This window comes from Tamandua tetradactyla, chromosome 3 (genome assembly GCF_023851605.1).
Source record: "Tamandua tetradactyla isolate mTamTet1 chromosome 3, mTamTet1.pri, whole genome shotgun sequence".
Lineage (NCBI taxonomy): Eukaryota > Metazoa > Chordata > Mammalia > Pilosa > Myrmecophagidae > Tamandua > Tamandua tetradactyla.
Window position 1 is genome coordinate 183202495 of NC_135329.1, and position 27337 is coordinate 183229831.

At 40.1% G+C, this 27337-nt stretch overlaps 1 protein-coding gene across 4 annotated transcripts in view; it reads right to left on the bottom strand.

Moving 5' to 3' along the window:
- Window positions 1-707: 707 nt before the first annotated feature.
- The window catches only part of PLEKHM3 (pleckstrin homology domain containing M3), a 308498-nt gene continuing 281868 nt past the window's right edge, over window positions 708-27337 (bottom strand). For 2 of the 4 annotated variants that reach the window (XM_077154890.1, XM_077154891.1), the window contains one exon: window positions 708-1188. In XM_077154890.1, the coding sequence (XP_077011005.1) occupies window positions 1011-1188 (178 nt within the window). In that variant the 3' untranslated portion in view covers window positions 708-1010. Of the gene's footprint in view, window positions 1189-6766; window positions 7596-9320; window positions 9478-27337 lie in introns of those variants that run through there. The other 2 variants (XM_077154892.1, XM_077154893.1) reach the window with 2 other exon arrangements.

A 27337-nucleotide genomic window follows, 5' to 3' on the forward strand; every position in this document is an offset into this window, starting at 1 on the left:
TCTTGGAGTGGATGCACCACAGACCCTATCTACCAGTCTGCTGGCTGATGTATTTAACAGCAATTCCAGGAAGTTTACTCAGGCCAGCACCATTGAAAAATCATAAATATCACCCATCAAACTCTTGGAAAACTGTTCTTGAGAAAGCCTTGTTTACAAACCGGCGAATATGGTGATGAGTCAAATCCTTAGGCAGATAGTGGGATTCATACCAGCAAACAAATGACAACATGCAGTTATTTGTCGCAGAGTTCTCTTCTTTTCTCAGGGAAAAAAAAACTTTCTGAGATCAACTTTGAAACCAGAACCAGCTCTCCTCATATAAATAAGGGGCGCATGCTTTCTGTCAGAGGGAGCTCGTGCTCCTGGTTTCAGGGCCATTTGGTTCTTCAGACAATCCCACCTCTGTGAGAGAACCGAGGTAAGAGACAAAGACATTGACAGTCCTGGAAGGACCCAGGAGTCGTTCCTGTGTTTTTAAGATTTTCTTATGAAATAGGTGATAATGTGTCTTGCCTCAGTTACCTCAGCCTCTGTGAACGCTAAAAATAAATAACACAAAAATGACCCAAAGTGCTGTTCTCCGAATGAGAGAGAACATTCGTTCTCCCCCCCCAGTGACACAAGTGAGGCAGGAAATGCCTCCTCCTGTGTACTGTGTAAGAAAATGGCCCCTGAGGAAAAAAAAAAGAAAAAAATACACACTATAAAGCATTAAGTGTAAACCATGTTTTGCTTGGGAGCAAGCAGCTGAAATTCATGGTTAAGTGGAAGTCAGCTATTGGTATGTTTTCCAGTCACAGAGGCTCCACGGACCTTTTAGACAATTTATGCAGAACATACATACGGGATGTATAGGTATGTATGTATTTATAGAAATATATATCTATATCTAGCTGAAGATTAGACATACTCTTCTTCCAAAAGAGTCTAACTGGCTTGTTAGGAAGCCATTCAAGGGCTGACAGAGCACTGACAGCTGACTCTCTGGTCTTTGGGCTCCCGCCGAGTCAGGGGTTCTGGTAGGACAGCTCAAACAGGTTGCAAGCCTCTTCCAGGCTTTCGTCCATGTTCAGCCTCCGCCAGAAAGACTTCTGCTTCTTCTGCAGCTCTCGGCGGACACACCTCGGACATGGGACTGCCTTTTCTTTGCATTCAGAATGGAAAACGGCTCCACAGCTTTCACACCTGCAAAATCCAACCATGGATACGATGAGCAAGACTGAAATGAGCAAGACACAAACACTAGGAGCCCCGTGGGCTTCTGGCAGCTTGAGCCACTTGTCTCTGGTGCAGCCAGGGGTACAAATGTTATTCTGGATAACCCTACCACCGGGAAGAGAAGTGAGTCAGAAACGGGATGTTTTCTTTTCCAAAATGCTCTGGGTTGAATTTCACTTGAAAAACAATTTTTTTTCCCTTGTTAGGGAGAGGCTTATGGCTAATAAGTGGAGTGGAATCAGCAGTTCACTAACTACTCTATGATTATGGCGAAAATGGACAGAGCATTAAGCCTGTGTTAATTCCGTCTGCATTGAGAAAGAAGTGTGGGCAATAACTCTAGGGTGAAGAGACAGAAAATGAGATTCAAGTGTCTCACCAACTCAAAATGTTCCGTACACATGACAACCTGAGTTACAATTCACATCTGTGAAAACGAAGCTTTCGACTTCAGTTAACATGAGCTAAGTGGTTCCCTGTTAACTCACTACCTTTATTTGACAGTTTGAAAAGATAAAGTGACAGATTTTCATTTTTAAAATTATATCCTGTTGTCTGTTACTCTTGTGAATATTTAAATGTCAAGCAAAATCTTCCACCTAAGAGTCTACCTTTAGAACATAAGTGGAAACAATCAAACTTGAGCAAGTGTGGAAGAAAACTTTTTTTTAAAAAAACAACACAACAGATACTGTAATTTATACAGAGGAGACATTCCAGGCAGATGACTGGTTTATTGTTTTGCTTCGTGGGAGCCTGCACAGGAGTCTGAATGGCTTGTTTTTACTGCAAAATTTTTAATAATGAGTAACTGACAAGCACAATATAAGCCACTTGAGTGGGTGGATTGATGATGTGGATTAAGTTCTCATCTCTTCACATGTGAGTGACATGAAATTTTTACCTCATTCCAGGAGCCCAGGGAATCACTGGCATGATTTTCTTCAACCAACACCATCCAAAGAGGGCCAGCTTGGATTGGTTGTAAAGGGATATGAGGAAACCAGTCCTCAAGGACTCCTCTTCGCACTTTATTTTCTGATAGTATCTTAAGTTTCAGTCCCAGGTGCAGGATGTCTTTAGGGCTCTGTGGCCTAGCCTGCTACTGACTTGCCCCTGGCACTACTCAGGATTGGGGGGAAGGTGGATGGCCAAAGGGGGATTTCCCACCCACCCTTTTATCCTGACCAGAAGGTAGAAGGGGGTAGAGACACTGGTGGCTGTACCAGCTGAGAGACCATAAGAAAAGAGGTTTACTGCAGCCAGCCGTCTCTGCTCCAGCTGAACTTTCTAGACTGTGTAAAACAGAGTGGTTAGGAGAGTAGGCAAAGACTTAGCTGGCCGGACTTCAAACCCCAGTTTCAAATCGCTTACTGGATGAATGACCTTGAGTCAGTTACTCTAACTCTTGGAGCCTCAGTTTTTTTGTCTGTTAAATGGAGGTAACATTAGTACCCACCTCATAGGGTGTTGTGAGGCTCAAATGAGACAAGGGATCAAGCATTTAGGACAATTTCTGGCACATGGCAAATGCTTAATAAGGCTAAAGTTGCTCCTCGAAGTGGGCCCCTCAGGCTGCCAGCTTGCTTTCTGGGAGTCATTTCAATTTGACTTCCCCCATGTCATCAAAGTGACCTGAGGCCATCTCAGTCAAACCCCTCATTTCACAGATGAGAAGACTGAGACTTCATGAGGGCTAGTGATTATCTCTCAGGAACACAGTGAGTTGAAGAGAGTTATGACTAGAACCCAGGACTCCTGGTGGCTCCACTAAGGTTGTTCCTTGTCATCATGCTGGGGGCTGAGGCTTGGTCATCTGAGCCAGAGTAGTGGACCACTGTGTGGGCAAATGCAGGGCTCTGAGTTGAAATACCTGGTTCAGATCACAAATAACTTGGGCAAGTTATTTATTCGCTTGGTGCTCTGGTTTTCTTATCTATTAAATGATGGCCTCCTTCCTACTCACTTGCTGTGAGACTAGAACCGGCAAGTGTATGGTGAAAGGACTCTGCAAATGTAAAAGTGCTGTACAGAGAAGGTAAGCACAACCCCATCTCTCACAGGGGCCTCCAGCATCTGCTTCCTTGAGACTGCCAGGGCAGTCAACATAGCGGAACTCATCTCTTTCATCTACCTCTCCCAATCCCCCTCCCTCTTCCCAGTGGAGATGAAGGTCAGGCCCTGCCTGGTTTCCTAGTTCTTCTCTTGTCTGGGCCAGCCCCTCCTCAATGGCTGTGGCTTTGTCCCCAGTAGGTAACACCTCAACATTTCCTATCACTAAACTGACACTAATGGTAACTTTATCAAATACATTTCCTCCTTCCTGCCCCCTTTGCCCTGCTCATTTAGTCAGTGATTTATACACCTAGGATGTTGCCCTCAGGTAGTGATTGATAAGGAGAAAAAACACTGGGTTCCTTCAGTGCCCATTCCTTTATCTCTACTGATACTAGGATACCAGTGAGGGAAGAGATTGAGTCTTATCGGATATTTCTGGTGCAACAATTACCCATGGGGTGATGGAGGGACCAAGTACACCTGCTCTTTCTAATCAAAGGTCAGTAACTGAAAAAAGCATGAGATAAAAAAAATTAATGATTTCAAAATAGAACCAAGTCCCATTTTCTAACAATTTGTAACCCAGCAGGGATCTTTTGAAGTGATTGCTCACACAATGACCTTCCTAAATTCACAGAGTCTACTGTTAGTTGTTTCCCCCATTTTCTTTTTAAAGGAAAGAATAACAGCAGGAAAAGAAAGAAGGAAGAGAAACTGTTTGCTTATATAAAGCATATGGAGTTCTGTTTTAAAAATGTACTGTGCAGGAAAAATAAAGTACTGCCTTTGAAAAATACAATATATAGGTGTGTTCCTCTCAGAATAAAACTATTTTTAAAAAAAGAACTTTCGCTTCAAAAAGATTCATTGGCTTGTATTTAAATATGATTTAACACACCCTTTTACATACCTTTTATATAAGTCATTTCTACCAAGGCAATCATATCTGCTGACAGGAAAGTGAATTTTCTGCTGAAAATTACAACAGGTAATGAAAGAGAAAATGTGCTTTCAGTGTTCCTGAGTGTTAAATCAAATGAGAACTACCATCTTCATTTCTAAGTTGTTCAGTCCCAGACGCTAGCAGTTTCCCTGCTTTTCGGTTGCTACCATACACCACAGAAACCAGACCTTATATATCCTCCCTTTCCAGTGTCCTAGACAATGCAATAGCTATTGTCCAAAGCCATCCAGTAAGTCCCTGAAAACATCCACTGCTTTACTTAATCCAGTGATCTCAACCTTTGTACAAGTGACACTTGAGGCCGATAGCTCTTTGTTGTGGGGGCTGTCCTGTGCACTCCAGTATATATACAGCATCCCTGGCCATGACCCACTAGACACCAGTAGCAATCTCCCCCCCCCCTTCCTCCTGCTGTGACAATGACTCTAGACACTGCCAAATGCCCCAAGGAGTGGGGGGCAAAATCACTCTGGTTGAGAACCATCTATCTGGAAAAGATATTACAGAGGAGGTACGCAGGGATACCTTAAATATCCCCTCCCTGAAATAGAATTTGCAAGTGCTACCTCCTGGTTTATATTCTCAGCAACCAATAAGGTCCAGCAGAGTGTACATAATTTTCACAAATATATTTGTTTAACACATCATTTGATTAAAATAGCTAAAACCAGGCGGGCCACGGTGGCTCAGCAGGCAAGAATGCTTGCCTGCCATGCCTGAGGACCCGGGTTCGATTCCCGGTGCCTGCCCATGTTAAAAAAAAAAAAAAAAAAGCTAAAACCAGCATGAAGCATCTAGTGGTTTCTAAAAATATTCTGAGCATCATTTAAGAAGTTAATACCCATGACATGATTATGTGCATTGCTCAGTAACTAATGTTCTTCTTTTAATTTTTATTCTAACAATATACGCACCCTAAAGTGTTTTCTTTTAACCAAATTCAGCTGTATACTTCAGTGCTGTTGATTATACTATACAATAATGTGCTACTATCACCACCATCCATTTCCAAACCTTTATCATCAACTTAAATAGAAATTCTGTACAAGTTAAACATCAACTTCCCCCTCTTTATCCCCAATCTATCCCCTGGTAACTCATATTCTGGACTCTAAGTCTTTGGAGCTTGCTTACCATAATTAGTTCACAGCAGTGAGATCATACAATATTTGTCCTTTTCTGTCTACCTTATTTCACTCAACATAATGCCCTCAAGCATCATCCATGTTGCATGCATCAGGACTTCACTTCTTTTTATAGATGAATAATTTTGCATCATATGTATATACCGCATTTTGGTTATCCATTCATCTGTTGATGGACACTTGGGTTGCATTCATCTTTTGGCAGTTGTGAATAATGCCGCTATGAACATTGGTGTGCAAATGTCTGTTTATGCCCCTGCCTTCAGTTTTATTGGTATATACCTAATAGTGGGATTGCTGGATCACATGGCTCTTCTATTCTTAGCTTCTGAAGAACTGGCAGACTGGTTTCCACAGCTGCTGCACCACTTTACAATCCCACCACCAACAAATGAGTGTTCCTTTATTTCCACATCCTCTCCAACACTTGTAGTTTTCTGTGTTTTTTTGGCCTCATAGAATGAGTTAGACAGTGTTTCCTCCTTTTCAATTTTTGGAAGCGTTTGAGCAGGATTAGTAACCATTAACTTTTTATCAACTTACTCTGATTTTTCAATTCTACTGGAAAGTCATCCTGGTGGTTGGCCTCAGTTGCATTTATTTGCTCTTTGGCCAAGAACCTCTTGGTTGTTTCTCTGTGGTGTCTTCTGCTTCTTCACACCCTATCTAGGTCACTCAGCAATGATATTTGCTTCATAAAATAAATTGCTTTTATTCATCTGTGAAGCATTTAGGTTTCAGTAACCTCTACAATTAAAGACCAGTAAAATATCAAGGAAGCTGCTTGCTGCAGAGAGAAGAGTGCAGGAAGAATGAAGAGCCCTGAGGATTTGGACCAAATGGGTCTGACATCACTGGGATTTTGGGCAAGTTGCTTTATCTATGAGTCTCACTCTGTAGAAGTAAAAGAGAAGGCTGGATAAGATGATGTCTAAAAATCCCTCTAATTTGCAGATTTTGTCTGAGGAGAAAAGGCTATTCGGGATTTATCCTTCTCCTTCCAATTTTCTTGTCCCAAGTCTGTGCATTAATAGTAAGAATGTAACTGTGTTGTCTCCCCGCTCAGAAAGCCTTAAATTGACCATATTGGGACCGACAGTTCAACATTAAGGGTTAAAGCACTACTTTTAAGTTTACTTTTATTTGCATTGATTAATCAAGCTATGAAACAGCTTATTTGAACTGGTCCATGTAACTCTATCAGGAGTGTGGCCAAAAGGACCTGCCTGTCTTTGTCTCATAAAATTTCAAATAAACACAAAGGATCCCTTTTAAAACCTACCCCAACTCTCATCAGCACCCACCCCCTCCAAGAAAAATATAGAACTGTTAAATATTGTGGGAATTTTTCTGGGGGTGGGGGTGGGGTGGCTAGTGTAGCAACCATTTATTAATCCATATGGAAGTATTTTTGTGTTTTAATAATTGGGAGAGCCATACTGGAGTGAACCAGGTACACATCAGCACTGGATATACCCTAGGTTATGAGACTAGGAAAGAAGGACTTGAGAAGACTGCTTCTGTGAAAGTCACACTAATTACCTGTGTGAACCTTGGGAAAGGGGCAAGGGACATCACCATACTGGGGCAACACAAATCCCACTCCATGTCTTAGTAAATGCACATGGAATGAGACTCTAAACATTTTATGAACTGTCTTCAACCTAAAAATTAGCTTGCTGACCCATGGCAAGTGAGGGAGAAGTTCATAACCTAGAGATCTAATAGTAAATTGCCAAGAGATGGGACAGATATGATGTTCTTATTATAGTTATCAAAACCAAGAAAATTAACCTGTTACAAAGTAACAGAACTAAATATGAGCAGGGGGAAAAGGTTAGCTTCTCAAGTGTTATGGCAAGGAAATAAGAATTTCTGGCTGCAGACAGTTTCCTGTTCTGGAAAGCTGATGATGTGAGACCAATTAGAGACAGGCTCAATGACTTTGCATGCACCTTCCAGATTCTAGGGGCACACAAGAGGTCACAGGAAACCACAAATGGCCTCTACCCCAAGTTGAGGTCACTGAAATGTTTCTGCTCTGTTTGTGATGGGTTCTTCTACATTTTTAGTTTTGGCTCAAGCAATGGTCTCAGATATTTCATTTGGATTGAAATTCAGGCTTCAGTTTGGCTGGGTCTTTGACAAGCCAAAGGACAGTCTCACCGAAGAGGATAGAGCTTTGGCTGATTTCCACTCTGCAGAGCCTACAATGAAAGGGGTGCATGTTAGCCACAAGCATGCGAATGTGGTTCCGTGTATGGTTACTACGTATGGCACCGCATATGGCCATAAGCCATTATTGGTTTTTCCAAGAAACCAAGATGATTATTTAAATCTCTTAGTTAAGAGAGGTGGTTATTGGGGCTTGGTTATTTGAATATTTTGGGTTGGCACTGTCTTTTGTTATTGTGTAAGCAAACAATTTATAATTTGCTTAAATAGAAAATCAGCCAATATCATGTATGGTGTATGCCTGCAAGTGTGTGTATGTGCTATTTATGTACTTAAATTTATATGTGTATATGTGTGCTGTTCAGTAGAATACATAGAACATGTGACTTAAGTGTTCTAAGGTAAAAAGAATTGCACATAATTTTAACAAATTACAAGATCTTATTGATCCATTCTTTTGGGGGGAGTAGGAGGGTTAAAATAAAGAAAGGTTAACATGCAATTTCAATAAGAAATTGATTATGGTTGGTGCTGAGGGCTGTGGAGTGAGTCCACTTTTCACCCCCACTGTCCAGAGGAGTGCTGGTTCTAGTCAAGCCTTGCCCCTGGGTTACCAGAAATCTGGGCTCTCCAAATGTCCCTCTGTAGTGTTCAGTATTGAAGGGGCATCAGAAGAGCAGGAGGGATGGGGAGGCAGAGAGAATGGGGTCTGAAAATGCTGAATTACAGAAATGTGGAGTAAAAAAGAAAGTACATTTGGGCATATCACATTTGGGATTGTTTCTTGTGATCTTTATTTTTGGCTGTGGAAAGGCAGGGGTGGGACTAAAAAATGAATCCATATGATTTGTTTGGAATTGTATGAGACTAGAAAAGATCCAGCTTCTTTGGACAAATGTCTGGTCAATTTAGGTGTGCACTGCTAGTTTGTAAAGCTATTCCAATAGTTCTGAATGGTAAATGCAAGTACAGTTAAGAGTCAAATTGTAAAATTAGAGAACATTTAAATTAGACATTTGTATGGCCCTTTGCCTATGTTTTTACATACATTATCTTAAATCTTTACAACAGCTTTCTGAATTAGGCATACTTGTTTTCCCATTTTTAATAAGAAAACAAAACAAAAAACTGGAGGCTTATCTGGTCCCAGAGTTAGTAAGGTAGTGATCAACTTTGGACTTGATTCCAATTACCTGACTTGAAATCTGGCCCTCTTTCCTTTGTTAAAAGCCACATGGTCCCTTAAGTTATTCAACACATACCTAAATACCTGCTAAGACCCAAATCTGGGAAGAACAATTGGTAAATTCTGCAATGATCTTTTTATTTACCCCTTAATCCCCAGAGTTAATTAAGGAAGGTTTTTCCTGATTGCAGTCCACAAAGCATTTGGCTGTCACAGGTCTTGCACTTTTAGTTTGTAAACCAAGCTCAGTTAATACCTTTGACAAAGGCTTTACTTAAAATCTTGGCTTTGAAATAGAATGTAAACAAGGGTTAATTAATTCATTTGTTAATTTTGCTGCCCTACTGGGGACCTTAAGTCACTGTTATCTTTAGTGCAAATGCTTAAAAATGCTTCTTGCTAATTTGATGATGGTGATAGAACTTTTGAGGATAGGGAAAAACTGATATGACTGACACTCCTTGATATTTATTTTACCTGGCATTTAATAAAATTTACAAGAAGCAAATATTCATCTTTTCTTGGGACCACTTTAGGAAAGATCCTATTAGAGAAAGTAAAGAAAGATTTAAAAGTTTTCTACAATTATTGGTAAAAGTTAGAATTATTTATATTATAATTGTGGCCATAGAGAAATATAAATAAAAAGAGTGGTTTTCTTTAAAAATTCCTAAAGTTGTTCAAAACGTCCAAAAGCCCAAGAGATGGTCAGAAATGTCTTGCTACCCCTAAAACAAAGACAGTGAATATGAAAATATTATCAGGACAACAAAGATTTAAAAACATAATCTTAACATATACTTACTTTCATTAATTCACCAACCTACCTTTTTATATAAAACTGAAAAATTTAAAGTTTTTGAAGCCTCTTTAAAAGAAATAATAATTTACCAGAATGTTACATACCTAACACTTTGAATGGGACGCACTTCTATTTACCATATGATATTTCAGTTACTTAAACTACTTAGACACAAGGGATCCAAAATAAAAGAAGTTTTCAAGCAAGAGTACATTAGAAAATGCAAAAAGATAAAAAGATAAGTCAAATCTGATTTTATGACCAGTGTGATTATTTTATTGCTTAGGAGTAACTTATTAGTATACATTTAGAAGGAGAAAGGCATTCAAATAAAACCCAAAGTTTTTTGTCTTTACACATTTTGTACTAGTTTTCATCAGTTTAGCCTGTCGCTCTATTTGTCTCCTTAACAAGATGGTATTACATAATTTTGTAATATAAAGGTATTCTAAGTCAGTGGTTCTGTAAGTGTGATTCCTGAACCAGCAATATCAGCATCACTGGTGAATTTGTTAGGAATGCAAATTATTGGGTCCATCTCCTAGGTTTACTGAATCATAATACCTGGGGTGGGGCCCAGCAATCTGTTTTAGCAACCACTCCAGGGTTTTTTGATGGACACAAAAGCTTAAAAACCACTGCTCTAGGCAATCATTTCCAAAGCAACCTGGCTCTTATTTTTCACATAATATATTTAGAACAAAAATATGGACTTTGTGAAATGAAAAGAGGAAGTAATATTAACTAATATTTTTCTACAGGTCTTTACATTGTATATCTATTAATACTTTCTCATATCTAATAGGTAAAAATGTCATTTTTTTTGGTTTTCTTTAATTACAGGTAATATTGACCTGTTCCTATATTTATTGGCCATTTACATGTAATGGCATTTACAGTAAAATGGCTCCAATTTTCTTGTGTTCTTGGACCTTAATTTTCTGATTTTAAAAGTTTTTTTTTTATATTAAGGAATTTAATACTTTGTGTTGAATACATGTGTTGAAAATATTTTGCCCAGTTTCAGTTGTATTTGGCTTTATCTATAGAATTTTAAGCATTTAACATTTTAAATGTATTTAACAACATTTCCCTTCCAAGACTTCTGGATTTGTATCAAGCTTAGAAAAATCTTCTGCACAGTAAGATTATAAAAATATTTCACATATAAAAACATTTCTTCTAGTGCTTTATGGGTTTTATTTTATTTTATTTTTATATTTAAATCTGTAATTGTCCTGAAATTTATCTTATTGTATGGTAAATGTGCTAAGATCCAGCGTGATTTTTTCCCCAAAATAGCTAACTAGTTTGCTGTTACTTTTATTGAATGATCTATCTATCTATCTATCTATCTATATATATATTTCTTTTTCCATGGGCAGGCATCGGGAATCAAACCCAGGTCTCCGGCATGGCAGTAGGGAACTCTGCTACTAAGCCACCATGGCCCGCCCCCCCCATGCTTTTTTATAATGTATTTTTATTTCTGGTAAAAACAGTCTACCCTGATATAAAAAAAAAAGTGTTGAGAGGTCAAATTCTATATTGAACATATTAGAGAATTTTACTACTGCCCATCTTTATGTTAAATGAAAAAAATTAGAATGCATATAACCAATCAACTAATTAAATATTTATATTATAGTTTCATTTATAAGGCTTACTTAAAATTAGATGCACCTGTATAAACACCTCAGATGATCAAGGACAAATCCTGGCTTTAGATTAAAAAAAAAAATTAATATATATATATATATTTCACATATTTTTATTGAGAAATATCCACACACGCACAGTACAACCACATTATACAATCGATGGCTCACAATATCATCACATTATTGTGTATGCTTCACCATGATCATTTTTAGAATATTTGCATCACTCCAGAAAAAGAAACAAAAAGAAAAAAAATAACTCGTACATCCCATATCCCTTATCCTTCCCTCTCTTGGGCTCCCAGTAATTTAGTCTACCCAATTTTTACCCTTTACTCCTATTATTTATCTATTTATTTTACTCATCATTTTACTTTTATCCATACCCTGGATAAAAGGAGCAAAGTTTTCACAATCACATAGTCACATTGTAAAAGCTACATAGTTACGGAGTCTTCAAGAATCAAGGCTACTGAACACAGTTCAACAATTTTAGGTACTTCCCTCTAGCCACTCTGATACATCATAAACTAAAAATGGATATTTAATGTGTAAGACTAACCTCCAGGATAAACTCCTGACTCAGTTTGAAATCTCTCAGCCACTGAGACTTTACTTTGTCTCATTTCTCTCTTTCCCCTTTTGGTTAAGAAGGCTTTCTCACTCCCATGATGCCGGCTCATCCCTGTGAATCAGGTCCCACGTTGCCAGGGAAATTTACGCCCGTGGGAGTTATGTACCACGTAGGGGGCAAGACAGTGAGTTCACCTGCCAAGTTGGCTTAGAGAGAGATGCCACATCTCTCTTAGGCATAATTATCAGTAAGCTTAGCTTCTTCTTTGCAGGAATATGTTTCATATGGGCGAGCCTCAATATTGAGGGCTCAAACTATTGAATTGGTTGCCCCCACTGCTTGAGAGAATATCAGGAATTCCCCAGGTGGGGAAGTTTAATATTTTCTCCTTTCTTCTCAGTCCATCAAGGGGACTTTGCAAATACTTTTTTTTTAATTCTCTGCCCACATTACCTTGGGATATATTGGTGCATCCCAAGATCTTACTCCCTAGTCAAAATTCCACAAGTTTAGTTTGCTAGCTGCCGGAATGCAATATACCAGAACACCTTTTATAAAAGGGGAATTTAATAAGTTGCTAGTTTACAGTTCTAAGGCCTAGATAATGTCCTAATTAAAACAAGTCTATAGAAATGTCCAATCAAAGGCATCCATGGAAAGATACCTTGGTTCAAGAAGGCAATAAAGTTCAGGGTTTCTCTCTCAAGTGAGAAGGCACATGGTGAACATAAGTTAGGGCTTCTCTCTCTCTCTGGAAAGGCACATGGTGAACACAGCATCATCTTCTAGCTTTCTCTCCTGGCTTACTGTTTCATGAAGCTCCCCAGGAGGCACTTTCCTTCTTCATCCCCAAAGGTCGCTGGTTAATGGACTCTCTGCTTCTCGTGGCTATGTCATTCTTCTCTGCTGTCTTTGAATCTCTCTCATTCTCCAAAATGTTTCCTCTTTTATAGAACTTCAGAAACTAATCAAGATCCACCCAAATGGGTGGAGACACGCCTCCACTTAATCCAGTTTAACGGCCACTCCTGATTAAATCACATATTCAGTGAGATGATCTCATTACAGCTTCAAACATACGTTACTGAATAGGGATTAGAAGAAACGGCTGCCTTTACAAAATGGAATTAGGATTAAAACATGGCCCGTCTAGGGTACACACATTTCAAACCAGCACACCATGTAATTACGGTGTTCAAGTAAATTGACCGTGCAAGTTAAATTAGATAATGTGCTATGAAAAATAGAAATTTTGCACCAAATAAACACCTCTCTCCTTGGTCTTGCACAGAGATTGAAGTTCTCTGTTCATTTTTAAATAATTTTATTCGCACATCATACAATCCAACCTAAGTTGACTTTGCATGTCTATTTATACAAAGACTTTGCATGTCTATTTATACAAAGACACTTCTTTTTCTTCTGCATTGACTCCATACCCCTCCCCCATACCTCTCCACCCTCATTTGTTGACTTTTAGTTTTGGCATAATTCCTTTGTTACATTCAGTGTAAGTATATTACAATGTTATTGTTGACTACAGATCCTTGCTTGCATTGACCATACCTTTTCTGGTATACCATCCATTTTCAACCCCTTGCAATGTTGACATTCATTTGTTCTCCCTCATGCAAAAATGTTTTTATATTTGTACATTTAATCACCATCATTATCCACTCTAGGACATGATTTCTAAATTACACTGTTTCAGTCTTTTTCTGCTATCTTTCCTACTGGTTTCATACATACCACCAGCTCTTCTCAACCAAACTCACTTTAAGCTTCATTCAGTGTACTTATATTATTGTGCTACTATCAACTAGTCTGGCTTTAGATTTTTGACTTTCTGAATATCTTAGATTTTTTTCATCGTTATATAGGGATAAAGGTATTGTACAACTTTGGTTCGTGTTGAACTGGTAGACTGAATATTTACTTGTTAATAAAATTAGGAAACATCGTCCAATTTTTAATAATGTATAATATTTTAATAATTAAAACTATCCTATTTTTGCATGAACCAAGTATGTATTACCTTTAAACCTGGTATATATTAACACCAAACGAGGGAAGAAGACCTTAACAATGCATATTTTAGTAGCTCCTTTCACTCAGTGAGACACTATTTGGAACTTGTTTCCACACTGAATATGAATAAAAGTTGGATAATACAATAATCATGGTACTAAAAATGGTCATGCTTATGTACACAAGCAATATACAGACATGTAAGACACCTGGAAGGCAACAAAAAATTTCTTTCAAAGTCATGTATCCTCATAAGATAGGAATAGGATAGAAGGCTTGATGGTATTTCAGCAAAGGTATCTCTCCAGTGGAACACACGAGCTGCTCACTAGAGGAAGCAGATGTGAGCCTTTAGCTTAGGTCTGGTCAGCAATGTGCTGAGCTAAGCCCTATTTCTTTCATTTTCTCTGGGTGGTGGCAGGCCCTCTGTGAGAAAAACTGAGTAAGAAACGTGGGGGTGTGGTGAGGTGGAGAGACAAAGGCAGAGGGAGCAGGTTAAATACTGCTGTAAGGTACTTTCCAAGTATGAAGGCTCCCCTGACTAGGTCGCTCTCTTAAACAGTGTACTATATTTTAAGTACGCACTCATGGAAGCCAGAGGAAGGAATAATTTTCTTTTTGCTGCTTTGACATTCACATCAGTTTTGCCCTTAAATCCCTGGGCTGGTGCCTCGTTCAGGCACTGGAAGAAAACATGCTTCCCCTCAGGTTACTCGGGGCTTCACTCTCTTGCCAGTCTCCTGCCTGTTTTCATTACTGCCGAGGAAAATTGGCTTGTCCCTTTTCATTCTTGACTCTGAAGTTATTCTTTCAAATTACTGATGCAAGCCACTTTTCTGTTAAGTCTTTTAGTTTAAATTTCCTTTCTTTCTCCCATCAAGGGTTCCCTTTCTGCAAACTTGTCTCAAAAAAGTGGGCATTAACGCCCCATCTTAATGAAGGGTATTGATAATTCAACCTCCCAACTCTGAAGACCAAACTACATCCTTCTGTTTAAGTTAAGTTAGTTCAAGTTAGTGGCTTCCAATGTTTCCAATGAATAGTTTTTGAACCAGTTTGGTTCATTATCTGGAAGTTAGTCTATTATGATAATGGTTTTATAAACAACAATTTCCACATTTCTGTTTTTCCCATGAATTACTAACTTTTAAATCTTTCCTATCTTCTGCTGGCATCAATATGATACAAAATTCTTCCTATTAATTTTATTATTTGTTATTGCTATTTATTATATATTCACATACCATGTGTGCTGGTTTGAATCTGTTGTGGATCCCAGAAAGCCATGTCCTTTAATCCTCATTCACTCTTGCTGGGTGGGACCTTTTGGATTGTTTCCATGGAGATGTGACCCACCCAATTGTGGGTGGTAACTTTTGATTAGATGGTTTCCATGGAGATGTGTCTCCACCCATTCAAGGTGGGGTGTGCTTACTGGAGACCTTTAAGAGGGAAACATTTTGGAAAAAGCTTCAGAGCCCACACAGCCAGAGACCTTTGTAGATGAAGAAGGAAAATGCCCTCTGGGAGCTTCATGAAACAAGAAGCCTGGAGAGAAAGCTAGCAGACTTTGCCATGTTCTCAAGTGCTTTTCCAGTTGAGGCAGAAACCCTGAATGTCACTGGTCTTCTTGAACAATGGTATCTTTTTCTGGATGCCTTAGCTTGGACATTTCTAAAGATTTGCTTTAATTTGGACATTTTAATGGCCTTAGAAGTCTAAACACATAACTTAATAAATTCCCCTTTTTAAAAGCCATTCCATTTATGGTATATCACATTCTGGCAGCTTTCAAACTAGAACAGGTTTTGGTACCAGGTGTGGGGTGCTGTGGTTTGCAAATACCAAACATGTTGGAATGACTTTTTTAAATGGATAGTGGGAAGATTTTGGAAGTGTTGTGAGGAGCTTCATAGAGAAAGCCTAGAAAGCTTTGAAAAGCCTGTTGGTAGAAAAGCGGACGCTAAAGATATCTCTGAAGAGGCTCTAGACAGAAATGAGATGTGTGTTATTGCAAACTGGAAGTTAGGTGACCCCTGTTTTTAAATGGCAGATAATCTGGCAAATTGGACTAGTGGTTTTGACGGGAAGGCAGATTTTAAAAGCCATGAACTTGGATAGTTAGCAGAAGAGATTTCCAAATTAAATGTGGAAAGTGCAGCCTGGTTTCTCCTTGAAGTTTATAGAGAAATGCAAGAGGAAAGTGATAAGTTGAGAACTGAAATCTTGGGTACTGTCATGGTCAGGTTCATGTGTTACCTTGGCCAAGTGGTGGTATCTGTTTGTCTGGTTGGGCAACTGCTGGCCTTCTATTGTGATAAGGACATTTCAGAGAATTAAATCATGATCATGTCAGCTGCATCCACAGCTGATTCCATTTGTAATCAGCCAGGGGTGTGTCTTCTGCAATGAGTAATGCTTAATATAATCACTGGAAGCCTTTTAAGGAGGATTCCGAAGAGACAGGCTCTCTTCCTGCTTTGGCTGGTGAGCCACTTCTGTGGAGTTCGTCCAGACCCTCCATTGGAATTGTTGGCTTCACAGCCTACCCTGTGGATTTGGACTCTGCATTCCCACAGTTACATGAGACACTTTTATAAATTTTATATTTGCGAGTGTTTCCTGTTGATTCTGTTTCTCTAGAGAACCCTAACTAATACAACTTGGTACCAGGAGTGGTTCTTAAGAAACAGAATCTTAAAAATGGGTGTTCATGAGTGGTTTTCTACTCCAGACTCAGAGGCACTAAGGACTCTGATTCCCATAATCAGAATGAAAATTACAGTCCATGGAGTGAGTTGGTAAAAGAGATAGTCAAAATATCACCATTTGATTCTCCTAATGCTTCACTTGTACGAAGCCAGGCTCTGGGGGATAATATTTTTGACACCTTTCAGAGTTTTGTGGAAATAAGAGGTATGGAGATGTTGGCGTGTTGTTGTTAGATTCACTGGATACATTAAGGAGTGAAAGGGATGGGCTTAAAGCTTCAAATGAGAAGCTTAAGCACTGTCTGACAGATGTAGAAGCTTCTATGAGTATCCTGAAGGAAAATCTTATTTCTTGTAGCCATAGACTTGAGATCTCTGAAAATCAGACTCAGAATCTTATTGTTAGAGTAGCAACTTTACAATGTAAACTGAAATCTCAGTGTTGCATGGTACCTGCTGTTAAAGTGAGGGCATTGACTGAAAAGGAGTGGGACCCTGAAAAATGGGATGGTGACATATGGATTGATAATGATGTTGGGGGTGAGGTTGAACCCCTAGGTCATGCTGAGTCTTCCCTAGATAACCCTGTAATAGTCTGCCCTGAGGACACAGCTGCCCCACCTCCAGCCTGCCTTGAGGAGTTGGCCACCCAACCTCCTCCTGAAGGGATTAGCCCTAGAGTGATTAATCCTGTTTCATCGGATGAAACTGAAAATGAATGCCCTGAAGCAAATGGCTTGGAAGATATTTCTAATTCTTTTCATGACCCACCCCCACCACCCCTCATTTCTTCCAGACCTAGGGGCCTGTTAGGACTAGACTAAAGTTCCAACAGGCCCCTAAAGGTGAGGTACAAAGTATCACACGTGAGGAGGTACGTTATACTCCAGAAGAACTGTGTGAGTTTTCCAATCTATATAGACAGAAATCAGGGGAATATGTGTGGCAATGCATTTTAAGGGTGTGGGATAATGGTGGGAGGAATATAAGGCTGGATCAGGCGGAATTTATTGATATGGGCCCACTAAGCAGAGATTCTGCATTCAGTGTTATAGCTCGAGGGGTTAGAAAAGGTATTAACAGTTTGTTTGGATGGTTGGTTGAAACATGGATCAAAAGGTGGCCGACATTACCTGAGGCTGAAATGCCAGAACTGTCCTGGTATAATGTAGATGAGGGGATCCAGAGGCTTAGAGAGATTGGAATGTTAGAGTGGATTTATCATGCAAAACCTGCTCTTACACCCCAGGAATGTCCAGAGGATGCACCTTTTACCAGAACAGTGAGGAATAAATTTGTGAGACTAGCACCATCATCCCTGAAGAGCTCTGTAGTTGCACTTCTCTGTAGGTCAGATATTACTGTAGGAACTGCTGTCACTGAGCTGGAATCCTTAAACACAATGGGGATGATGGGATTCTGAGTTGGCAGAAGCCAGGTGGCAGCACTTAATCGCCAAAGACAGGGTAGATGTGGCTATTATAATAGATAGCAAACTCAAAATTATATGACTTGCAGAGATTTGTGGCATTGGCTAGTAAATCATGGGGTATCTAGAAATACAATAGAAGGGCAGTCTACTAAATTCTTGTTTGAGCTGTATAAACAAAAGAGTTCTAGATTAAGTGAACAGGAGTCTAACCTGAATTACAAAGACACAGAGTCACGGCCCTATAATCAATTTCCAGACTTGAGACAGTTTACAGACCCATAGCCCCTTGAATGAAGGGGAGGCCAGGTCCCTTTCGGGGAGAACCCTGTTACACTGCCACAAATTTATACTGTTAATCTTCCTCCAAGCCTTCCCCAAGGAGACCAGTGGCCTTTTACCAGGGTAATTGTGCACTGGGAAAAAGGAAATGTACAGATATTTTGGGGATTATTAGACACTGGTTCAGAAATTAGACACTGGTTCAGAAATGACATTAATTCCAAGGGACCCAAAACCTCACTCTGGTCCACCAGTCAGAGTGGGGGCTTATGGAGGCCAGGTGATCAATGGAGTTTTAGCTCAGGTCTGTCTCACAGTGGGTCACTGAGCCCCAGACTCATTCTGTAGTTATTTCCCCAGTTTCAGAATGTATCATTGAAATAGACATAGTGAGCAACTAGCAGAATCCTCACACTGGCTCTCTAACTTGTGCAGTGAGAGCTATTATGATGGGAAAGGATGAGTGGAAGCCACTAGAACTGCCTCTACTGAGCAAAATAGTAAATCAGAAGCAATACTGGATTCCTGGAGGGATTGCAGAGATTACTGCCACTCTTAAGGACTTGAAGGATGCAAGTCCTTAAGATGTGGTGATTCCCACCACATCCGCATTCAACTCTCCTATTTGGCCTGTGCAGAAAACAGATGGGTCTTAAAGCATGACAGTGGATTATCGTAAGCTCAACCAGGTGGTAACTCCAATTGCAGCTGCTGTTCCACATGTGGTATCATTGCTTGAGCAAATCAATATATCCCCTGGTACCTGGTATGCAGCTATTGATCTGGCAAATGCTTTTTTCTCAATAGCTGTTAGTACGGACCACCAGAAACAGTTTGCTTTCAGCTGGCAAGGTCAGCAATATACTTTCAGTCTCCTACCTCAGGGGTATATAAACTCTCCAGTTCTATGTCATAATCTTGTCTGCAGGGATCTTGATTGCTTTTCCCTCCCACAAGACATCACACTGGTCCATTATATTGATGATATCATGTTGATTGGACCTAGTGAGCAAGAAGTAGCAACTACTCTAGACTTACTGGTAAGGCATTTGCATGTCAGAGGATGGGAGATAAATCCAACAGAAATACAGGGGCCTTCCACCTCATTGAAATTTCTAGGTATCCAGTTGTGTGGGGCATATCGAGATAGCCCATCTAAGGTGAGGGATAAGTTGCTGCATCTGGCCCCTCCTATGACCAAAAAAGAGGCACAATGCCTAGTTGGTCTCTTTGGATTTTGGCAACAACATATTCCTCATTTGGGCATGTGTTCTAGTTTGCTAGCTGCCGGAATGGAATATACCAGAAATGGAATGGCTTTTAAAAAGGGGAATTTAATAAGTTGCTCATTTTCAGTTCTAAGGCCGAAAAAATGTCCCAATTAAAACAAGACTATAGAAATGTCAATCAAAGGCATCCAGGGAAAGAAATCTTGGTTCAAGAAGGCCAATGAAGTTCAGGGTTTCTCTCTCAAGTGGAAGGCACATGATGAACACAGTCAGAGTTTCTCTCTCATCTGGAAAGGCACGTGGTGAACATGGTCAGAGTTCCTCTCTCATCTAGAAGGGCACATGGTGAAGAGGGTGTCATCTGCTAAGTTCTTCTCCTGGCTTTCTATTTCATGAAGCTCCCCGGGAGGCATTTTTCTTCTTCGTCTCCAAAGGTCACTGGCTTATGGGCTCTCTGCTTCTCGTGGCTATGTTGTTCTCTGCTCTCTCTGAATCTCTCATTCTGCAAAATATTTCCTCTTTTATACGACTCCAGAAACTAATCAAGACCCACCCAAATGGGTGGAGACATGTCGTCACCTAATCCAGTTTAACAACCACTCTTTTTTGTTGTTGTTATTTTTTTGCTTTTATTATTTATTTCTTCAATGATTTTTTATTGAGATACAATCATCTAAAGTATATAATCAGTGCTTCGCAGTATCATAAAGCTGTGCATTCATCATTTAATTGATTTTTGAACACTTTCATTTCCCCAAAAACAATAAAAATAAGAAAAATTAAAGTAAAATGGAACACCCAAAACATCCCATAACTGATTTATTTATTTATTTGTCTTTTTTTCTTACTCATCTGTCCATACACTGGATAAAGGGAGTGTCAGTCACAAGGTTTTCACATTCACATGTTCACACCTTAAAAGCTCTATAGTCCCTCAATCATCTTCATGAATCAAGGCTATTGGATTAGAGTTCAACTAATCCAATACTAGGTATTTCCCTCTAGCTACTCCAAAACACCAAAAACTGAAAAAAGATATCTATATACTGCATAAGAATAACCTCCAGAAAGACCTCTCACCTCTGAAATTTCTCAGCCACTGAAACTTTATTTTCTTTCATTTCTCTTCCCGTTTTTGGTCAAGAAGGCCTTCTCATTCCCACAATGCCAGGGCTAGACTCATCCCCGGGAGTCATGTCTCACATTGCCAGGGATATTTACACCCCGGAAGTCATGTCCCATGTATTGGGGAGGGCAGTGAGTTCACCTGCTAAGTTGGCTAAGAGAGGTCACATCTGAGCAGCAAAACAGGTTCTCTGGGGGTGAATCCTTTACATAATCATAAGAAGGCTTAGCTTCTCCTTTGTAGGAATAGGTTTTATAAGGACAATCCCCAAGATCGAGGGCTTGTTCCATCAAATTGGCAGTCCCTAATCCTTGAGAGAGTATCATGTCTTTCCCAGGTGGGGAAGTTTCATATTTCCACCTTTTCCCCTAGTTACTCAAGGGAACTTTGCAAATGCTTTTTAATCTTCTGTCCAGCTTACTCTGGGATCTATCAGTGTATCACACCAACCTGTACAAACCAATCAGATCTCACTCCTTATTCCATGTAATTAAGGTATTTGAATAAGTTGACCATACAAGTTAAATTAGATAGTGTGTTACTGAAAATATAAATTTTGCACCAAATAAGCATTCCTTCCTTTGGTTTCACAAGAAGTTGAAGTTTTAAAATATTGTCAATATCATCCTTTACCCTTTCTTCTGATTTACTTTAGTCCTATCCAGATCAGCTTCATTCACAACTCTAATTGAAGTCTAATCACTTTTTCAGTGATTTTAATAGTTGACTTATGGGGTAATGCTAACTTTCATAGCTACAGAACTCTAGCTCTGTGTCTCACATGTCACACCAAAACTCAAAGTTACATGGAAATGACCAAATTATACACAAAGAACTCAGCATCTCAGAATTTAGAAATAAGATACAAGTCCAGAATTGATGTGACTCTTGTAAGAGCTTACAGTCTAGAAACCTTTGCAATAGGCCTTCATCTGATATCCTAGGCTCTTGAGTTCAATTCTCAGAGTTTGCACTGTATAATTAGTCCATATTAGTGAGGCATTATAATATTTGTCTTTTCATTTCTGTCTTATTTCACTCAACTTCCTGTCCTCAAGTTTCATTCTCCTAGTCACCTGCCTTGTGACAAAGATTGTTTGTTTTTCTTTATTATTTTTTTTAAAAATACCAAAAAACACCAAACAAACGCAAACGTTCATAATTCTTTGATCATCCTGTTCTACATATATAATCAGTAATTCACAATATCATCACATAGCTGCATATTCATCATCATGATCATTTCTTGGAACATTTGCATCTATTCAGAAAAAGAAATAAAAAGAAAACAGAAAAAATTCATACATACTATACCCCGCACACCCCCCTCACCGATCACCAGCATTTCAATCTAAATTTATTTTGACGTTTGTTCCCCCTATTATTCATCTTTATTCCATATGTTTTACTTGTCTGTTGATAAGGTAGATAAAAGAAGCATCAGACACAAGGTTTTCACAATCACACAGTCACACTGTGAAAGCTATATCATTATACAGTCATCTTTACGAAACATGGCTACTGGAACGCAGCTCCACATTTTCTGGCAGTTTGCTCCAGCCTCTCTACTACATCTTGACTAACAAGGTGATATCTATTTAATGCATAAGAATAACCTCCAGGATAACCTCTCGACTCTTTAACAACCACTCTTGATTAAATCACACCCCCCCGGGAGATGATCTGATTACATTTTCAAACATACAGTATTGAATAGGGATTATTCTGCCTTTATGAAATGGGATTTTGATTAAAACATGGCTTTTCGAGGGGACATACATCCTTTCAAACCATTTATTGAGTGACCAGAAAAGCTGCTAATTTTGAGTGGGGACCTGAACAAGAAGAGGCTCTGAGTCAGGTCCGGGCTGCTGTACAAGCTGCTCTGCTATTTGGGCCATATGATCCAGCAGATCCAATGGTGCTGGAAGTGTCAGTGGCAAATAGAGATGCTGTTTGGAGCCTTTGGCAGGCCTCTACAGGAGAACCACAATGCAGACCCTTAGGATTTTGGAGCAAAGCCTTACCATCTGCTGCAGATAACTACTATCCTTTTGAGAAACAGCTTTTGGCCTGTTACTGGGCCTTAGTGGAGACTGAATGCTTAACCATGGGCCACCAAATTACCATAAGACCTGAGTTGCCTATCATGAGCTGGGTGTTGTTTGGCCCACCAAGCCATAAAGTTGGGTGTGCACAGCAGCACTCTATTATAAACTGGAAATGGTATATACAAGATAGGGCCAGAGCAGGTCCTGAAGGCACAAGTAAGTTACATGAGGAAGTGGCCCAAATGCCCATGGTCTCCACTCCTGCCACATTACCTTCTCTTTCCCAGTCCGGAGCTATGGCCTCTTGGGGAGTTCCTTACAGTGAATTGACTGAGGAAGAGAAAACTCAGGCCTGGTTTACAGATGGTTCAGCATGATATGCAGGTACCACCTGAAAGTGGACAGCTGCAGCACTGCCAACCCCATTTGGGGTATCCTTGAAGAATAGTAGTGAGGGAAAATCCTCCCAGTGGGCCGAACTTCGAGCAGTGCACCTGGTTGTTCATTTTGCTTGGAAGGAGAACTGGCCAGAGGTACATTCATATACTGACATGGGCTGTTGCTAATGGTTTGGCTGGATGGTCAGGGACTTGGAAAGACCATAACTGGAAAATTGGTAACTAAGAGGTCTGGGGAAGAAGTATGTGGATAGGCCTTTCTGAGTGGGCTAAAAACATGAAGATATTTGTGTCCCATATGAATGCGCATAGAGGGTAACTTCAGCAGAGGAAGGTTTTAATAATCAAGTGGATAAGATGACGCATTCTGTGGATACCAGTCAGCCTCTTTCCCTAGCAACTCCTGTCATTGCCCAATGGGTTCATGAAAAAAATGGTCATGGTATTAAGGATGGAGGTTATGCATGGGCTCAGCAACATGGACTTCCACACACCAAGGCTGACTTGGCTACAGCCACTGCTGAGTGCCCAATCTGCCAGCAGCAGAGACCCACACTCAGCCCCCAATATGGCACCATTCCCTGAGGTAACCAGCCAGCTACATGGTGGCAGGTTGATTACATTGGACCACTCCCTTCATGGAAGGGGCAGCGATTTGTCCTAACTGGAATAGACACATACTCTGGATATGGGTTTGCTTTCCCTGCAAGCAATGCTTTTGCCAAAACTACCATCCGTGGGCTTAGAGAATGTCTTATCCGTTGTCTCGGTATTCCACACAGCATTGCTTCTGATCAAGGAACACACTTCTCAGCAAATGAAGTGTGGGAATAGGCACATCCTCACGGAATTCTCTGGTCTTACCATGTTCCCCATCATCCAGAAGCAGCTGTATTGACAGAACGGTGGAATGGCCTTTTGAAAACTCAATTATGGTGCCATCTAGGTGGCAATACCTTGAAGGGCTGGGGTAATGTTCTCCAGGAAGCTGTATATGCTCTGAATCAGCATCTGCCATATGGTGCTGTTTCTCCCACAGCCAGGATCCATGGGTACAGGAACCAAGGGGTAGAAATGGGAGTAGTACCACTCCCCATTACCCCTACTGATCCACTAGGAAAATTTTTGCATCCTGTCCCTGTGAACCTGAGCTCTGCTGGTTTACAGGTTTTAGTTCCAAAAGGGGGAGTGCTTCCACCAGGAGAAACTACAACAATTCCACTAAACTGGACTCCAAGACTGCTACCTGGTTACTTTGGGTTACTCATGCCCCTGGATCAACAAGCCAAGAAGGGGATTACATTATTGTCTGGGGTGATTGACCCTGAGTATTGGAAATAGGATTGCAACTACACAATGAAGGTAAAGAAGAGTTTTCTTGGAATATAGGAGATCCCTTAGGGTGTCTTTTAACACTACCATGCCCTGTGATTAAAATTAATGGAAAACTGCAACAACTCAACCCACGTAGGACTACCAATGGCTCTCAAACTTCAGGAATGAAGGTTTGGATCACCCCACCAGGCAAAGAACCACGGCCAGCTGAAGTATTTCCTGAGGGTAAAGGGAACATGGAATGGGAAGTGGAAGAAGGTAGTGATAAATGTGAACAATGACCACATAGTTACAGAAACAAGGACTGTGATGCTGTTTTGTTCATGTTATACTATTTAAATGATAAGATATCAAGTTTAAGAGTGAATATTACCCAAGGACTTGCACCCTATTCTGGAGAGATTTAATGGGTTTCCAGTTATATGCAGGGCAGTTGAATATTGTTAGGTGAAAGAAAAATGTGTGCTTTATTTATTTATTTTTATTTAGAAATTAAGTATGGTTTAAGGTGATCTGTATAGCTGCCAAGTTGACAAGGGGTGGGCTGTCATGATCAGGTTCATGTGTCAACTTGGCCAAGTGGTGGTACCTGTTTGTCTGGTTGGGCAAGTGCTGGCCAGTCTGTTGCGATGAGGACATTTCATAGAATTAGATCATGATCCATTTGTAATCAATCAGCCAAGGGGAGTATCTTCTGCAATGAGTGATGCTAAATCTAATTACTGGAAGCCTTTTAAGGAGGATTCAGAAGAGACAGGCTCTCTTCCTGCTTCGGCTGGCGAGCCTCTTCTGTGGAGTTCATCCAGGCCCTCTATCAGAATCATTGGCTTCCCAGCCTGCCCTGTGGATTTTGGACTCTGTGTTCCCATGGTTATGTGAGACCCTTTTATAAATTTTATATTTGTGAGTGTTTCCTGTTGATTCTGTTTCTCTAGAGAACCCTAACTAATACAGGTAAAAAGAAATAATAAATTGTACCTAATTTATGGTCTGTAAAACTCAGGGCTTCCAGAAAGGGAGATCCAACAGGGTAATGCCCCATATGAGGATTTAACCAAACATGAAAGCACTTCAGAAAAAGCCAGGATTAGAGTTGGAGTTATCTAGGAAGAACTGTGGAAACTCCTTTTGTCTGATGGGCATGATTAGGCCTATTGCATAGAAAGCCAACAAGAGTGTTTTTGGGATCTGGATAAACGGAACCACTGCCAGTCAGGACTAAAAGTCTCAGAAAAGGGACAAAGTGAAGTAAAATGGTTTCAGAGGTAGAACCATGGAGACTACAATCTGACGTCAAGAAACCTTGGGCCAGGAGAATGGACCCACCCAAGTACTTGGAGAGGGTGAATTTGCCCTGAAGGTAGAGGGTGGGGCTTCTACCATGTTACAGTGGAAGAGTTGTGCCGCCTTAGACCTTGGAAAGGGTGGACCACATTCTTGGGGTTTGGGGGAAGCCTGGCTGCCATCACCTGGAGAAGTTGAATGTATGCCCCAGAGAGGGCAGAGAGCCTAGGTGCTTTCCCAATGCTTGGAGAAGGTGGAGCTGAGAAAAAGGTGGTCTCCCCATTGTCCCCCAAAGTTGCATTTGGAGAGAGGCAGGCTGCTGTGTAGGCCCTTGGAAAGGGTGGGACTGCCACTTTCTACTACTCTGAAGATAAATGACTCTCAGACTTTGAAATCTAATGGAGCTTGCCCTGTAGGTTTCCAGAACTCTTTGGGTCCTATAACCCCTGTGTTCCTTCCAATTTCTCCCTATGGAAATGGGAATATGTATCCTATGGTTGCTCCTCCTTTCTATGTTGGCAGTAGATAACTTGTTTTGAGTTTTACAGGTGTAGAGCCAGAGAATTGTGCCTTAGGAGAGACCATGTGTAGCTGACTTTGATGAGCTTTTGATGAGTTTTTGAGTTTGTATTGCATTTGTATTGTTACTGAAATGGTTTAAGGCTTTCTGATATTGTTACAGAAGGAATGTATTTTGATTTTGGAAAGAACATGTCTTTTTGGGGCCCAAGGGGTGGAGTGTTCCAGTTTGAATCTGTTGTGGATCCCCAGAAAATCCATGTCCTTCAATCATTATTCAATATTCCTGGCCTTATAACTGTAAACATACAACTTACTAAATTCCCATTTTTAAAAGCTATTTTGTTTCTGGTATATCACATTCCATTAGCTTTCAAACTAGAACACCAAATCATCCAAAAGTAATCATCCAAAGTGTGCAGCTAGTGGTTCACAATATCATTATATATCTGTGCATTTATCATAAGAGATTTTTTTCTTTTGTGAAAAATAACATATATACAAAAAAGCAATAAATTTCAAAGCACAGTGCAACAATTAGTTGTAGAACAAAATTTAGAGTTTGGTATGGGTTATAATTCTACAATTTTAGGTTTTAACTTCTAGTGCTAAGATACAGGAGATTAAAAGAAATATCAATATAATGATTCAGTAATAATACTCCTTCGTTAAACCCTAACTTCTCTGTATGACTCCTCCATCACCTTTGATCTTTCTCCCACTCTTTAGGGGTATTTGGGCTATGCCTATTCTAATTTGTTTCATGTTGAAAGGGGCTGTTGAAAATATGGGATGGGAGGTGGAATTAACTGATGTCCTAAAGAGGCTGGCCCCTCTGCATTTCAGAACTTATCTGGTCCAGGGACCCATGTGGAGGTTGTGTTCCTGGAAAGATACCCTAGTGCACTGAACCTCTGTAGAGTCTTATATACTGCTCTAGGTGTTCTTTAGGATTGGCTGGAATGGTTTTGGTTGGGGTTTGGCAAATTATGATAAGTAGCAATGTCTAACTGAAGGCTGCATAAGAGTGACCTCCAGAATGCCAATACTTTTATGTTATCTACTTTGGTTATATACTCTGGGATGTATCCAGGCATTACATTAAGCTATACAGGATTAAAGGCCCTCATTCTTATTCTGGGCACATTGTGTTTGGATT